Source organism: Canis lupus, chromosome 16 (genome assembly GCF_011100685.1).
Source record: "Canis lupus familiaris isolate Mischka breed German Shepherd chromosome 16, alternate assembly UU_Cfam_GSD_1.0, whole genome shotgun sequence".
NCBI classification, from domain to species: domain Eukaryota; kingdom Metazoa; phylum Chordata; class Mammalia; order Carnivora; family Canidae; genus Canis; species Canis lupus.
The window spans coordinates 56,031,062-56,046,419 of record NC_049237.1 but is presented as its reverse complement, the minus strand read 5'-3'; the positions used below and the strand labels follow the sequence as shown (position 1 = coordinate 56,046,419).

Below are 15,358 nucleotides of genomic sequence, written 5' to 3'. Positions count from 1 at the left end.
CACATTTGTCACTAGGGTTTTTGAGCTGTTGTCTTAAGTTCTCTCTAAGCAAACGTTTGTTGGCTGCAACCATGCGCTAGACACTTATCGTACCAAGCTGACTGACGTCTCCTGTTTGATTCTCTGAATTGACATAGATTTTATTGTTTTTACTGTGCCACAGATAATTATACCTTGATAAAAAGTACTTACACTTTAAAATATATTTTCATACACACTGTCTCATCAGGTCCTTACAGAACATATTTGCTATAGAGAAGGACCCTGTTTGTGTTGAGTGATGGAGATACTAGAAAAAATAACTTGTCCGACTTGAATGTGTATCTTTGAAACAGTCTTGATAATGGCATTGTCCTAAAGCAGTGGCTGTAAATAGTCATCTCAAAGATGACTACACCTAATTTGTAAACTTTTGTTATTAAAATAATGGGTTCTGCTTGTGGAGACACGTATGGCTTGTCGTACGTCGCTCTTTTCAGTGAGGTAGTTACTGAAGAATGCCCACACTTTTCCTCTGCAGAACCTTGGGCAAGCTGCAGTAGAACTGGCCCTGGGCACCCCAGGACATAGGACATAGGTGGTCCTGTTCTGATCCTCCATCCTCCCCGCCATCCCTTTGGTTCATCCTGGCAATTCCTCAGTGGATCCACTGTGCTTTCCTAGTTCTGTAGGAAATCATGGTTGAGGACAGATAGGAAAAGAGTGATTGCCCTGGAAAATGAAGGGCTTTGGTGCTGCCCTTCCTGAGAACATTTGAGAAGATTTGTCAACGGGATCGTGATTGTCATCAAGGACAACTCGTAGAGGAGTTTAAGGGAGAGCTGTCTTGGAGCATGAGAAGTCTGTGAAGTCACTCTGAACACAACCATTGAGATTCCATCGTCATTTTTGGAATTCATATCTTTAATAATTTGTTCTTTAATTTTGTGAAGGGGCCAGACACTCTAGTTAATACATTCGACACAGCAAAGCAAGTGCACGGGTCTTGAAGCTGAGACTTTGCATGGAAGCGAAAGCCCTGAGGCGCTTTGAGGAGGAGTAAAAGGATAGGTATTTGGAGAGACTGCCAGGGACCAGAGCACCTGGAGGTCACGGTCAGGAGTTCGGGAAGCTGCTGGTGTGTGTGAACTAGAGAGTGACAGGCTTTTCTCTCTCTGGCTTCTGCGTAAAGAATGGATTGCAGGAAGGTTAGAGTAAGCAGACTGACCAGAGGAAGACAGTTATGATCATCTGCGTCAGAGATTACAAGGAGAGAGAAAGAAGAGAGAGACACACAGAGAGACAGAAAAGAGACAGAGACACACGCCAGCACACTATGATACAGAGGAAGAAAAACCACGCAGAGAGGAGCAGGAGAGAGGTGGGGGGAAACGGATGCTCTTGAGCACGACTAGCATAGTGGCAGATAGGTGGAGAGAAGAGATCAGACTGCTGTACTTTATTAGGAAGATCTCACAGGACTTGGTAACATGCGGCACGTGTCAATGGAGAAGTCAAGATGTCTCCTACCCAAATTTTTTACCTGAGCAACTGAGGGTAGATAGTGGTAGCATTTACTGGGGCAAGGAATCCTCAGGGAAGAAAAATGTTTGCAGGTTTGGGGTACAAGAAAAAATTCTGATCTATACATATTGGGTGTGGGATCCCTATTAGACATTCATGTAGAGCTAACCCATATCTCATTAAGTTGTGTGTGTGTGTGTGTGTGCGCGCACATACGTGTGTCCAGAGCAAAGGTTAGGACTATAAATATTCCTTTGGGAACCATTTGTGCATAGATGGAACTTAGAGCCATGGTATCTAGGAGATGAGTGTACAGTGAAGGGAGAAGCAAAGTCGAACACTGAGCCCTGGGCCAACATTTAGAAGTCGGGAAAGAGGAGGATCAAGCAAGGGAGACCAAGGCAGTTAAGGCAGTGATGAGGGGGAGCACCAGGACGGTGGGATGCTGAGTTAGAGGGGACTGTCCCATAGAGGAGGCTATGTTTGACCACGTGGAATGCCACTGGAAAACCAACACAGCGAAGGCAGAGAAACAGCCATTGGATCTGACAAAGATGGTTGCTGTCAGGAGTCTTAGGAGCAACAAGCGTGGGGAGGAAGTTGCACAATAATTGAGGAAGTAGAAACCACATGACTATTTCTAAACTTCCTGCTGTGACGTGAATCATAGACAACAGTTAAGGCAGCTGGATGGGCAACCTAACACGATTCGAGCTTTGTAGTAAGGCCACTTGAAGGAGCATGTTCCTGGAGCCCGGCAGTGTGGTTTTATCCCAGTGAGTTGGGCGTGTGCCTGTGGAGCAGCAGAACCTATCAGCTTAGCAGGAAAGAAGAAACCAGATGAAGGTAATGTGTATTTTTTTTTTTAAGATTTTATTTACTTATTCATGAGAGACACACACAGAGAGAGGCAGAGACCCAGGCAGAGGGAGAAACACGTTCCATGCAGGGAGCCCGATGTGGGACTCGATCCCGGGTCTCCAGGATCAGGCCCTGGGCCAAAGGCGGCACTAAACCACTGGGCCACCGGGGCTGCCCGAAGGTAATGCGTATTAAAGCAAAAGGTGTCATATTTGTCAAACAGTTTAAAAGCATGAGGCTGAAAATCAGCAAGTTAAGAGACTCGGTTTTGTTTGATATTTGTGGCCCCTTTGTAATTTGGGCCTTCAGGAACTGCAGTGTTTTTTTGTTTAATGGTACATCAGATTCCACTTCCTAATTGTTTTTTTTTTTTTTTTAAACCTGAGATCATCTCCTTGTCGCCTTATGACTGAAGACTCCAAGACATCCACTTAGTATGGAGTTGTGTCACAAATTCAAAGCTTATTTCTAGAAAATATTCCAGCTGTACCTACAGATGCATCTTTCTTTTTCTTTTTTCTTTTTTTCTTTTTTTAAAAATATTTATTTACTTGAGAGAGAGAGAGAGAGAGTGCATAAGCAGGGGGAGAGGCACAGGGAGAGGAAGAAGCAGACTCCCTGCAGGGCAGGGAGCCCAATGCAGGACTGGATCCCTGGACTCCAGGGACGCTCAACCGAATGAGCCACCCAGCTGTTCCTGGTTCATCTTATTATGTCACTTCTGCAACTTCCCACTGCAGAACTTCCCATTCTGCAACAACACAGTTGTCACTTGTGTTTCTGACGCCCAATGAAACCGTTCTCATGTGCAATAACAACACAGAAATATCTTTTCTTGAGATTCTTGTCAAAAGCACACAACCACGATTTGATTTGCTGGCACTTCTTGAAGTTTCATGGTCTTCAGCGATTGGTCACTTACATGTCATTTTGTATATGCCAGGAATGTTGAGGATGTTGTTTGCCCTCCATCCTTTCAGGTGTCTAAGCTCTATCCCCAAATTAAAATAGGTTGCCAAAGAACGGCACACGTGAACTCTGTGTCTGCCTAAGTACCTCTGTGAATTAGACTTCCGTGATAGTCTTGAAAAGAAGAGAGCTGATGGTTTTGAAGAGAGCTGATGTAAGAAATGCCGGATTTTAGACAACTGTCAGACATTCTTCAAAACTATCATCGACAGCATTGTATATTTTGCTACCTGACACTTTTTATGATCCACACAATACATTTCTCCTAAAATTCATTGCCCTGGAATGTTCTCTACAGAAAACACTTTGAGCTTTTCTTTGCCGGAGAATGAGAAATATGTGACTATAAGTGGTTTTGTCAACTGAAATAGCATCTTGCCATAGGTACAGATGGATCTACTTTTTGAGTCAGTCTTTTTTACCACCACGGGAGAATGTCCGTTAGTGCACAGAAAAACACCTCTCCACCGAATTTTGTTTTATGTAATTCTTTTTTTTTTTTTTTTTTTTTTTTAAGATTTGGTTTTAAGTAATCTCTATACACAACATGGGGCTTAAACTCACAACCTTGGGATCCAGAGAGTTGCACATTCTACCGACAGAGCCAGCCAAGCACCTCCCCTCTTTATATAATTCTTTTTGACTTTGATTTTATTAGCTAATAACAAAACAAGAAAGAATGATATACAAATTCTTAACATCATTCACAATTTTTAAGTTGAGGTGTAATCGACATATAACATTTTGTTAGCTTCAGTCATACAACATAACGATTTAATTGTATATGTGAAGTGATTACCCCAGTAAGCCTACCTCACATTGATCACCATACACAGTCATAAAAAATTTTTTTCTTGTGATGAGAGCTTTTAAGATCTACTCATTTAGCAACTTTCAAATAGCCGCCATGCTGTACGTGACATCTCCATGAACTATTTTGTAGCTGGAAGTTTGTACCATTCGACCTTTCAGGTATTTCTGATATGCCACGTATGACTTTAGTGTAGTAGAACATTTGTTTCAATTTTTAACTTGTAAACAGTATATTTTGGTGGCGAAACCCCCCTAGAGATAGCCATACCCTCCTTGGCACAGGGGACTAGGTCAAAGCACAGGAAGTTTCAAACATAAAAGCAGAATGTCTTTAACAGACCCTTGGCTATTTAGCACTTTGAGGGCAGAGACCATGCCTGTCTTTTCTCACCTGGCCCAGGACCTGGGATCGAACTGAAACAGAGTACTTACTCGTAGAATGAATAAGTGGGTAGGTAGATGACTAAACATACTTATTTCTTTTTTTTTTTTTTTTTTTTTTACATACTTATTTCTTTAAAGAACCTCAGAATTTGTTTTTGCCTCTGATGAGCTAAAAGTGTCGTATAAAAACAATGTGCCTCATATATCATGAAGATATCCACATAGTTCACGATTTTTGTGTTAAAACTCATTGAAAATAAGATGGCCTGATGCTCATCTAAGGAAAAAAAAAAATCCTTATGCCTCAAATTCACAGAAAGAGTAAGAATCAGTGATTGCTCACAGTAGCCATAATATTTGGCTTATTGTCTATGGTGGTAATAATAATTTCCACTGTGTTTTCATACAGTGAAGTGATATGTCTGATGTTTGTTTTAGTTACATTGGAATGTGTTATATTTATTTCTTTGTTTTCATTTTGATAAGAAAAATACGAGCTTGTGTTATTTATAAAGATGTTCGGACTCCACATGTCAGTGTGCTGGTGAAATGCTGGGTCACCCTGGTCTTTGCTTAGCTATATGTAAAAAGTGGCTAATAGTGGGCCGTTAAGCTCTAAGATCCACGAATAATCCATTTTCATTTTTTTCTGGGTGGACAAGATGAGGTAAGACACAAGCAGCACAAATATCACGTAAATGCCCGTATACATGTAACTCAAATTTTTAGTAAGACTATTCGAGCATATATCAATGCACGGCATCCTTTTCCTCTTACTATCTGGTATTTCGTCTTGTCAGTTGATATCTCTTAAAAAGGAAAAAGACTTCTTAACTACTTATTTTTAGTACTTTATTGCTTATCTTATCTCTCTTGGTTAAATAGGTTGTATTAAGGTTTTGGTTTCTTGCCACTTTTTTTTTTTTTTTTTTTTTTTTTTTTTTTTTTTTGAGACAGCCAGAACAGTGCTTTTTAAACACTTAATCACACTTGAGTCCCCTGGGGATCTTATTAAATGCAGATTGAGGTCCAGTAGGTCTCTGTCCTAAGCTCCTTCACAGGCTACCAGTTCCTAGGTGATGTGTGAGTTGCTGGCCCTAGGACCATGTGCTGCATTGGAAGGTTCTAGAGAGGAACCAACTGTATTTGAAGGGGGAGATGGGGCTGCTTCCGGAGGATGCAAGTCACACAGGAGATGGAAGGAGAGGCACGGCCTTAGGCTCCCTGACCTTGTCAGTGCAAGACTCCTCTGTGGGTGCAGAGACCTGAATACTTGCAGTAAGTTGCTTATTCACCTTGCTTGAAAGCAAGTGAGTTTCTAATTTGATTCAGCCTTTCCTCAATTTGTAGGCCAAATCCTTTCTGGCATCTGTCTCTGGAAGCAGAGATAGCCTAGAGGATATTTTTATCTTCTACTACCTGAAACGTGGGTATCATTATTCCATGGCTGCACGTCACATGCTACGTGTGTTTGAAAGGTTGATGGACAAGACAACGAGTTTCAATGGTATAACTTTGCCACTCACTGGCTGTGTGACCAGTAAGGCAGTTCTACTGTCCAAGACTCAGTTTCCGTACTTGTACTTATTTGTAAGACGATTAAAGGGTCATCTAAATAAAGTGCTCCATAAGCACTCAATAAGTATCAGCTACTGTTATTAAACAAGCATTTTTGACACTTATCACTGGTCTTCATTCAAATCCTAACTTGAATGGACCTTGAAAACATTATGCTGAGTGAAACGAACCCGACACAAAGGCCACATGTTGTCTGATTCTTGTCCTGTTGCATATATGGCCTAGGCAAGTCCGCCGAGACCACCTGCTGGTTAGTCACTGCCAGGGGGTAGAGTGTGGCAAGGGGCGGGGGTGGTTACCTGGAGGGTACAGGGTATACTCCTGGAATAAGCAAGGTGTTTTGAAAGGAGCGAGAAGTGGTAGTTGCACACATGGTGAATATACCAAATGCCACTAACCTGTACACTTTAACATAGTTACTTGTGCATTATGAGAATTTCAACTCAATTTTTAAAAATCACATATGGAAAATTGCCTCATTGACGGAGGCATTACATCTATGGAATGGGTTTGTATTTTAAAATAACTTTACGGAATAACATAAAGCATTTCCTGATGTTCTGAGATGTGTTGGAAATACAGAGGAATGGCTTATTTTGGAACCAATATTATTGCCTTGAAACCCTGCCAGTTCAAGTTGGTCTTTGCAGAAGACCAGACCTCCTCTGTTTTCTGGCTCCAAAGTGGTCAGGACATAAGCACCCGATACCCTATTCTTTTGTTATTAACAAATCATACTATCGATAGCCCCAACTTTTTTTTTTTTTAAAGATTTTATTTATTTATCTATGAGAGACACACACAGAGAGAGGCAGAGACACAGGCAGAGGGAGAAGCAGGCTCCCTGCGGGGAGCGCAATGTGGGACAGGATCCCAGAATGCTGGGATCACGCCCTGAGCCAAAGGCAGATTGCTCAACCGCTGAGCCATCCGGGCGCCCCCAACCCCAACTTTTTAATCCTGAAGTGTAACCTAGAAATAGCTTCATTGCCACAACTATTTCATTAGCTATGTGGTACTTTTATAATTTATAATGATGTATAACGTTTTCATGAGACAGGTTAAACATACCTCTTGTTGCAGGGATGCAGAGAGGCCGAGGTTAGTTTAACCAAGTTGCCTGGATTCTGTGGTGTTAATCAGTTTACTACAGTGTGTAGTTATGGAGAAAACATAAATATTGTTCTCTTGGTGGGAAAAGTCATAACAGTGTACGGAGCAGCAAATTCTCTTAAGGTGGTGGTGTTTGAGCAAATTAATTACTCTTATACCTGAGGCAAAGAATCTATAAAATCTGATGAGAAAAATATTTGTAATTTGATTTGTATTGTTTTCTTGGTACCTTAAAATAGCAAAAACATTTAGTGATTACAGTTTTTGTTCCTCTTCTATAAGAAAGAAGAAATTTGCAAATGCTGAATGTATGTTTTTATACCTCTGTGAACTCTTGCAGCTAAGTTTTCTAGCAGTTGGTGGGGTCAAGGATGGGTGATAGGAGTGAGAGTAATGATGACAACCTCTCATCAAGTGTCAGTAATGATGACAACAATGATGACGGTTAGAGAAACAAGTATACTTTTGAACTATTTGAAATTAACTAAATTCCCACAGTTTAAACTTGAGGCATAAGTTTCTGACCTTCAGATTAGATTTTGATCAGCAGGTATGTTGAACAATATGAAGTCTTTTGTATTCAAAGAATATTGTTGTTTCCCACAAAGAAGGAAGTTAAGGTGAATGTTAAGAGAAATTAATTTGATTGGTTTTGGTTTATAAAGTGACATTCACTGATCTTGAGCTATACCGACCAGTCTGAATTTTCTGATTATTCCTTGGAGAAGGAGAATGAAGCAGTTCATAAAAGCACCAGGACCAGTAGCCAGTGCCAGTCCTAGATAACAATATAAAATTTTTAAATTTAAAAATAAAGCAAAACAAAGAAACATTGTGCTTTCCATAGGTACATCCATTTACGCCCAGAAACACTTTGGGTTTGTGCTGTCCTGTTTTGTTTTGATTTTGTTTTTGTTTGTAATAAATCAAATTAATCTGCCTCACGAAGGAGTTCCAGCAATTGCAGCGCTGTCACTATTTCTCTTTGGCATTGTATTGGGAGTCTTAGTCCATTAAGGGAACTAAACAAAAAATAGGCACACAGATTGGAGTAAATAAAACTGTTTATTCGCATAAGACATAACTGTCTACACAGAGACTATCAACAAATCTACAAAAAAGCTCCCACAGCTAGTGAGTTCAGCAAGGTTACAGGGTACGAAGGTCAATATACAAAATTCAGTTGTATTTCTGTGTACTAGCAATAAACAACTGGAATTCTGATTTTTTTCCTTAAAAATGCAGTTTATATTAGCATCCACAGAAATTAAAATATTTAAATCCTGACAAAAATATTTGTAAGATCTGCCTGCTGAAAACTATAAAACTCTATGAAAGAAATCAAAGACCCAAGCACAGAGAGAGATACTATGTTCATGAATTTGGGAAAATGGATCTGTTTTAAGTAGTCAGACCCCCCCTTCAACATTTTTTTTTCCTTGAAGTATAGTTGACATACAATGTTATATTAGTTTCAGGAGGACAAATGAAGTGATTCAACCTTTACATGTATGAGGGAGTGATCAGCACGATAAATCTAGCTACTCTCTGCCACCATACAAAGCTGTCAGGTAGTAACTATATTCCCTGTGCTGTGTATTGCATCCAGGGTCTTATTTATTTTATAACCAGATATTTGTACCTTTTATTCCCCTTCTATGTTGCCCATCCCTTTCCTCTCCTCCCCTCTGGCAGCCACTGGATTGCTCGCTCTCTCACTCTCTCTAGGAGCCTGTTCCTGTTTTGTTTGTTTGTTTTGTTTTTTAGATTCCACATGTAAGTGAAATCAGATGGTATTTGTTTTTCTCTTTGGTTCTCCCCCATTTTGATCTATAGATTCAGCTCAGTTCCAATTACAGGCTCAGCAAGATGTCCTCATAGATATCAGCAAACTGGTTCAAGTTGCAAAGCCCTTTTGAAATAGAAGAGCAAAGTTTCGTGGGGTAATCACAGAATACAGAAATCTGGGTGATGATTAAATGAAAAGTCTCATTTAGTAAGACTAAAATTATCCAAAACAGAGTGTTTTTAAAGATCAAGTATAATTTGCTAGGCTTTATAATAAAAAAAATGGCACCGCCTGCCCTGTTGTTTCCCAGCCTGGAGTGTTACTCCTGAAGTAGCCGTCTGATATTTTACCTCCATATTTCTGAATGAAATGTTTTTCTTGCCTTTTTATTTTTTTAAATTCACTTTGAGACATTATCTATAGAATTCCTTTGATGGAGGATCAAAATATGACACTATGGCTGCCTTTGGTTACTCCCCACTCTTCTCGGCAGTCTACTCAATATGTTACATTTTTAAACATTTTATCGATGCGTATAAACACACATTCACACAGGAACTGAGTATGTGGATGCTATTTGAACTGAGCCGTGTAATGTACTATGATTCATCTCTGATAATTTGTGCTTTTTGGTTTTCCTGAGCTAATTGTCGACAGTTATTTTGATTGCTTAGTTTCCTACGCACCTATCAGCAACCAATCACAAAAACTTCTATTATTATTATAACTCTTCTCTCAAATCTGTCTCTACATCAGATTATCTTCCCATCCCATATATTTTTTTCTTGGAGACACCACCCATGAGCCCATTTATTCTCTTCCCCTTGAGACTGGTTCTCTCTAGGTCTACAGAGCTGCTGTCAGCCAGGGACTTTCCACCACTGGGATCCCAGGAATTCCATTCTTGTTTGGTTTGGTCTATGTTTTCAAGCTAGAGGCTTTTATCAAATGGGTATAAAGTCATGTTCTATAAGGAGGCACTGAAAAGCTGATTGAAACTCTGCCTGCCTGAGTGGTGTATAGATAATTTGGTGTGAATTGAGGTGTTTGAGATACAAGCTTTAGTATTTGCATGTCTTTTTCCCCCTGGGGCTCATCTGTGTCCCTGGAAAAGAATATCTGGTGTCCCAGGGGGAGGGCTGGTGAGGTTTTCCCTGGCGCTTTCCACCACTGCTCTCAGAACAGGCTGACTTTAGTTTTGTCTTATATTTTAGAGGAGGGTGAATGAGGAGGTAGGGGATATATCCTTTTTACCCTGTTCTGTACCCCATTTTCAGAGGTATTCAGGACCACCAATTTGTTTGCCTTTTAGAGAATCTGTGGAGGGAATTGGATGCTTCCTATGGACCTCTTTCTCTAGACATTAAATTTGAACTTCCTTTGCTCTTCTAAGTCCTTTATAATTCATTCATCTGCTCTGCAACTTCCAAAATATCATCCTGTTTTATCTCCTGTAGACTCTTCTCATTCCTTTTAATTCCATCCCTTTGGTTGAGTCTGGGAGAAGGTGAAGATAAAGGTGTGCTCATCTTGCTATATGTTAACCATAAGTCAGCTTCCTTGTCTTCCTTGTAAATGATGCTATTATTGACTTGCCTTCAGTACCGATGACATTTTCTGGCTTTGGTTCACCATAGCTCCACTGACTCACATTATTCAAATAGAATGATTAGATGTATATAAAACGAAATAAGACCATTTGTGTTTTGCCTGGTATGGAATTAACTGCTTGGTCACGCCTACATTGTGGAAATTTGTCTCGTCAGTAGCTGTTAATCTAATAATAAGACAAGCAGTTTCTATTTAGATTCATCAACAGGGTTCACGTTTTATGAATGACAATTTTAAAATGTCAAAAATATTATATTCATTCTCAGTGAATGCTGAACTAACTCAGCCCTCATGCTAAGGGCTATAAACGTGGAATTTGATCCTCTGTATTTATGCAACCTAATTTCTAACTTTATTTAGCATCTTAGTTATTTTTATTCTATCACATATACGATGGGAAGTATGATGGGTTAACCTTTTAGTTCACTTAGGGCCTTAACTGTGATCTTGCAGAGTTAGATTTTCTCAATATGTAACACTACTAAAGATAACTTTGGCTAATGAAAGAACTAAAGCAGAAAGCTTACACTCTATTTCTGATTTGATGATTTTGTTACAGTCGAATTAATGTTTTCTATTATCTCTGTCCAGTATTAATTCTTGGGATGCCTACATAAATTCACTTTATTAATTCACTTAGCAAAATTCTACTCTAGATGCCTTATGGTTTTATTTTTATAACATTTAGAAAGGGACAAGCTCAGAGAGCATAAATTTTCTCCAGGAGGCTCTCTTGACATTTTAATGTGGACTACATTGGAACTCAAATGCCACACGCAGTTTTAAGACTGGCTCCTTGGATTCTCTCCCTGGTACATTATGTTTCTCACTTTCTAATTCTTTCACATTGCCTCATGTCTGAAATGAACATGATTTTGAAACGTTTTACATTTTACTTCCTGGGCTAATCACAGACTTGTAAGGAACCACACGTGTGTTGTTAGTGTGTCTCCGTAAGATAAACCTTGTGTTACTTAAATGATTTAACCACCTCTGAAGAAACATGATTTCAGTGTACTATTTATTTTCATACCCTCTTTCATTGACCTTATGAAGATATATATGTGTGTATTGTGTGTGTGTGTGTGCGTGCATATATATGTATATGTCTATCTATATTGGTTAGACAGTAAAATCAGGGGAAAGCAAAAACAGACTTAACTGACAAAATGCTCACTTATACACCAGATCTAAGTGAAGAAAGAATAGGGTCTTTGGGAACACACCGCATTGCTTCTTCTCTCTATAGTGAAGACACATTGCCCTGCATTATACTCCATTCCCATTCTGTCACCCGGGGCCCAGCACCCTCAGAGCTCTTTCTCTCGTCTTTTCTGGATTGTCTTCTGATTCTGTCAACCAGCATTTCTTTTGCCATGTGCTAATGCCCTTGCGCACACAGGGATAGAAACGGTATATTGTTATACCTTACTTAGGAATCTAACCAACCCGAATTTCTTACTTCTTCTTCCAAAGCACCCTTAGCCAAAAACAAAACAAAACAAAACAACAACAAAAAAAAGCCCACTTTAACCCTGCCTTGGCTTATGGCATTCTCTGTGCTGGAATGTCTTCTCCCCTCCCCATTTTCTCTGTCGTTGCCTGATGAGCTCTTACTCATCCTTTAAGACTCTGCTTAAAATGTCACCTCATCTGTGGACCCTTCCTTGATTCTCCTAGACTGAGTTAGTTTCCTTCTTCTATAGGTTCCCACAGAACTGTTTTGGGAAATCACCATTTGTGGTTTGTCTTCATGCCCTCCTGCCAGAGGGTGAACTCCTCTGGGATTGCGTTTGTGTTTCTAGGACCTAGCATGGGTTCTTATTCACAGGAGGCTCTCAACACGTTGTTCACAGATGAGTGGATAGTGAAATGAAGAAAACAGTGTTGAGTGAATAAATGCATCAGTTTTAAAGTAAGATCCAGACCGGTGCTAGAAATTGTCATTCAGATTCTGTGTCTTGTTACTGTCTTTATTCCACTGGTATGCTCATTTTTCTTAGAAATGAAGTACGGCTCACTCACTCACGTTGGATAAGTATTAGCTTCATTATATAAAAAAGGAAATATTTAAGACCAAGCTCCCATAGATGGGTCTGAATCTTAGAAACTACCAAACAGGAAAACTCCTTTCTTCATCCCCTTAATTCAGCAGAATGAACTTGTTTTATATAGCTGCTCTAGAAAAGAGAGTGGATTCACCGAATGTAAGAAATGAAATTGCAGATGAAAAATAAATATGGGATATGTAATTCAGTTTGATTATTTTTGTTGTATAATTCTATTGGTGCATGGAAATAGAAACAGATTTTCAGGGAGTTCGGTCATCAAGTGGAGAGGACTGTAGAATCTTGAACATTGTTGAATTAAAAACAAAAACATCATTTTGATCATTTAAAATATGTGGGTTCAAATAACAATAATAAATAAAAATACTGAAAGCTTGTTTATGAAATATTTTATCCTTCCAAAGTCAGGGAAGGATTTTCAAATGCTTTAGGAGAACTTCTGAAAATATTAGTCCATGTTAGAAACAAAGTCACATGCCAGAAGGGCTGCTTTTTGAATTTAAACTTATGATCTATCTTCTCCTAATAAATGTGTTTTTTTTATTTTTTATTTATTTTTTTATTTATTTTTTTAAATGTGTTTTTTTTTAAATTAATAAAATCCTGGAATATTTACTGAGGATTGTCAATAATTATTCCTTAAATTGGAAACTTGGAATTCTTAAAAAAGTATTTCATATGTTTATTATTGGGGTGGTGTTTAGTAGTTGGCCTCACTAAGATAATAACCCAGATTTCTCATCATTGCGAAACTTTTTTTTCTTAAAGAAGCATTTATGATTCATAAGATTGATTCAACATGACGACTCTATGGTACTTGGTATTTAAGACACATCTGCTTCAGATCTATGGAGTGCATAGTCACTGCATATGTTTTGTTTTGGCCATCTCTTCAAAGTGGTTTATTATCCACTGAGAGCCTAATGAATCTATAATAAATGTTCTTTTTATTGTGTCACTTGTAGGTACTGTGGTCTTTGGAAATGGGTCACTGGATTTCCGAGGAACCGTTTGAACTTTCTAACTACTTCCCTGCAGCTCCTGTAAGTCAGATGTTATTTTATTATGGTAAATACAACTTGGAATTTTCAGGAAATTATTATTTGCATCGATACAGACTCAAATTTTTATTAAGTCAAAACCAAGTATGCTCACAGTTAAAAACACATTTTATAGATCTTTCATAATACTTTTTCAATCTATTTGTGAGAGAAAATGTGGGAATGTGAGAATATTCTGCAAAAAAAATAATTCTGCAGAATGAAATCTTAAAGAATTTTAATTATGAAAGTCCTTGAGAAAAACAAAAAATGAAAAAGGACTAGATTCTTGAGGAGGTGGTATGATATCTTGTTTGCTGCTTTAAGAAATAAAGCTGTTACTGCTCATAAAGATAGAATTGATAGGTATAAAAGTCATGGCCTGCTAGCAACATGATACAGTCCTTATGTTCTGATACTTTTTCCAAAATCAGCTTCCAAAATCAACTTCAACTTTGCTGAATTTTAAATTTTAAATATTTCAAATGCTTAGTGGAGGTTCCAATTTCTTTTAAAGATTGATAATTAAATAGGTAATTTCAGGCTTACTTGGAAGCAGGATCGTGTAGATGTTGGCTTTCATTTTCAAAAAAGTTAACTGGTATGTGATACAATTTATTCTTTTGGAAGATCAATACCTGAAAGTGAAGTGGTGATTTTTATCTGTGACGGGGGCTGATGTTATCTGCTGTTTCATTATGTGTAGGACACTGCCCTTTATTACTGAGTTATCTAGATTGTGAGGTTGCTTTTGTTTTCATATTTAAGATTATTGGTTTGATTTTCTCTACACTTTATAAAGATTTTCTTAAGGAGAGAAAACATTCCTGTTGGCAAGACTCTGTTTGATATATCATGTAAGGAATTGGAGTGCAAAGACGCAAATCTCCCCTACTCTCTGTCATCAGAGAGTACATGTAATTCTATGTAACACATGAGGCTTGTCTTTGAAATGCATTTTACCTGTCTGTGTGGGCACATGGTATCAAGTATGTTGTTGCCAGTTTGTCCTATCATATCATTTCTCTATCTCAGTGTTTGCTGTGTGGTCATTGAGACATCACAGAAACAAGGTTTCTTTTGCAGTGGAGCTATCTTATTACCAGATAATGTTTAAACTTGACACCAAGCTGTGCTACCTCTGTTGAATTTATACACTATGCTTAACTGTAAAAAGAGAGACCCATTAAAAGATGGGGAGGTTCTTTACTTAACACATTCATTGAGGAAGTACAGCCAAGTGGTGGAGAAAGTGGTGTGCCTGACTCTTCCGGAGTCCATAAAATGACTTGAAACATGCAGCAAACGTAAGCGTTCTCAAATGAAGTTGGGGCGAGGGTGTATAGTGGTAAAGTAAATTACACAAGAAAAATGGAAATAACGAGAAAAACATAGTGGTAGAACAGTATAAAGTGAAGACAGACATGAGGTAAATGCTGGTTTCAAATTTGGCCCTCAGCTTCCTAGCAGCAGCTGACTCCAAGGCAAATATGTGAGAAATTACTTGCAAATTATAAAGTTTTACACAATGTATGTTAGTATTAATTGTACTATGAAAACTTCAAATGGAGTTAAAACTCTAGGGGTTTAAAGTTTTGCAGCCCTGAGCTTAAATTCATACTCTCAAG

General features: G+C 38.6%; 1 protein-coding gene across 1 annotated transcript in view; it reads left to right on the top strand.

Annotated features, from left to right (window-relative positions):
• The window catches only part of MCPH1 (microcephalin 1), a 233,188-nt gene that overhangs the window by 92,348 nt on the left and 125,482 nt on the right, over window positions 1–15,358 (top strand). The window contains 1 exon segment of the mRNA NM_001003366.1: window positions 13,656–13,733. Coding sequence (NP_001003366.1) covers window positions 13,656–13,733 — 78 coding nt within the window.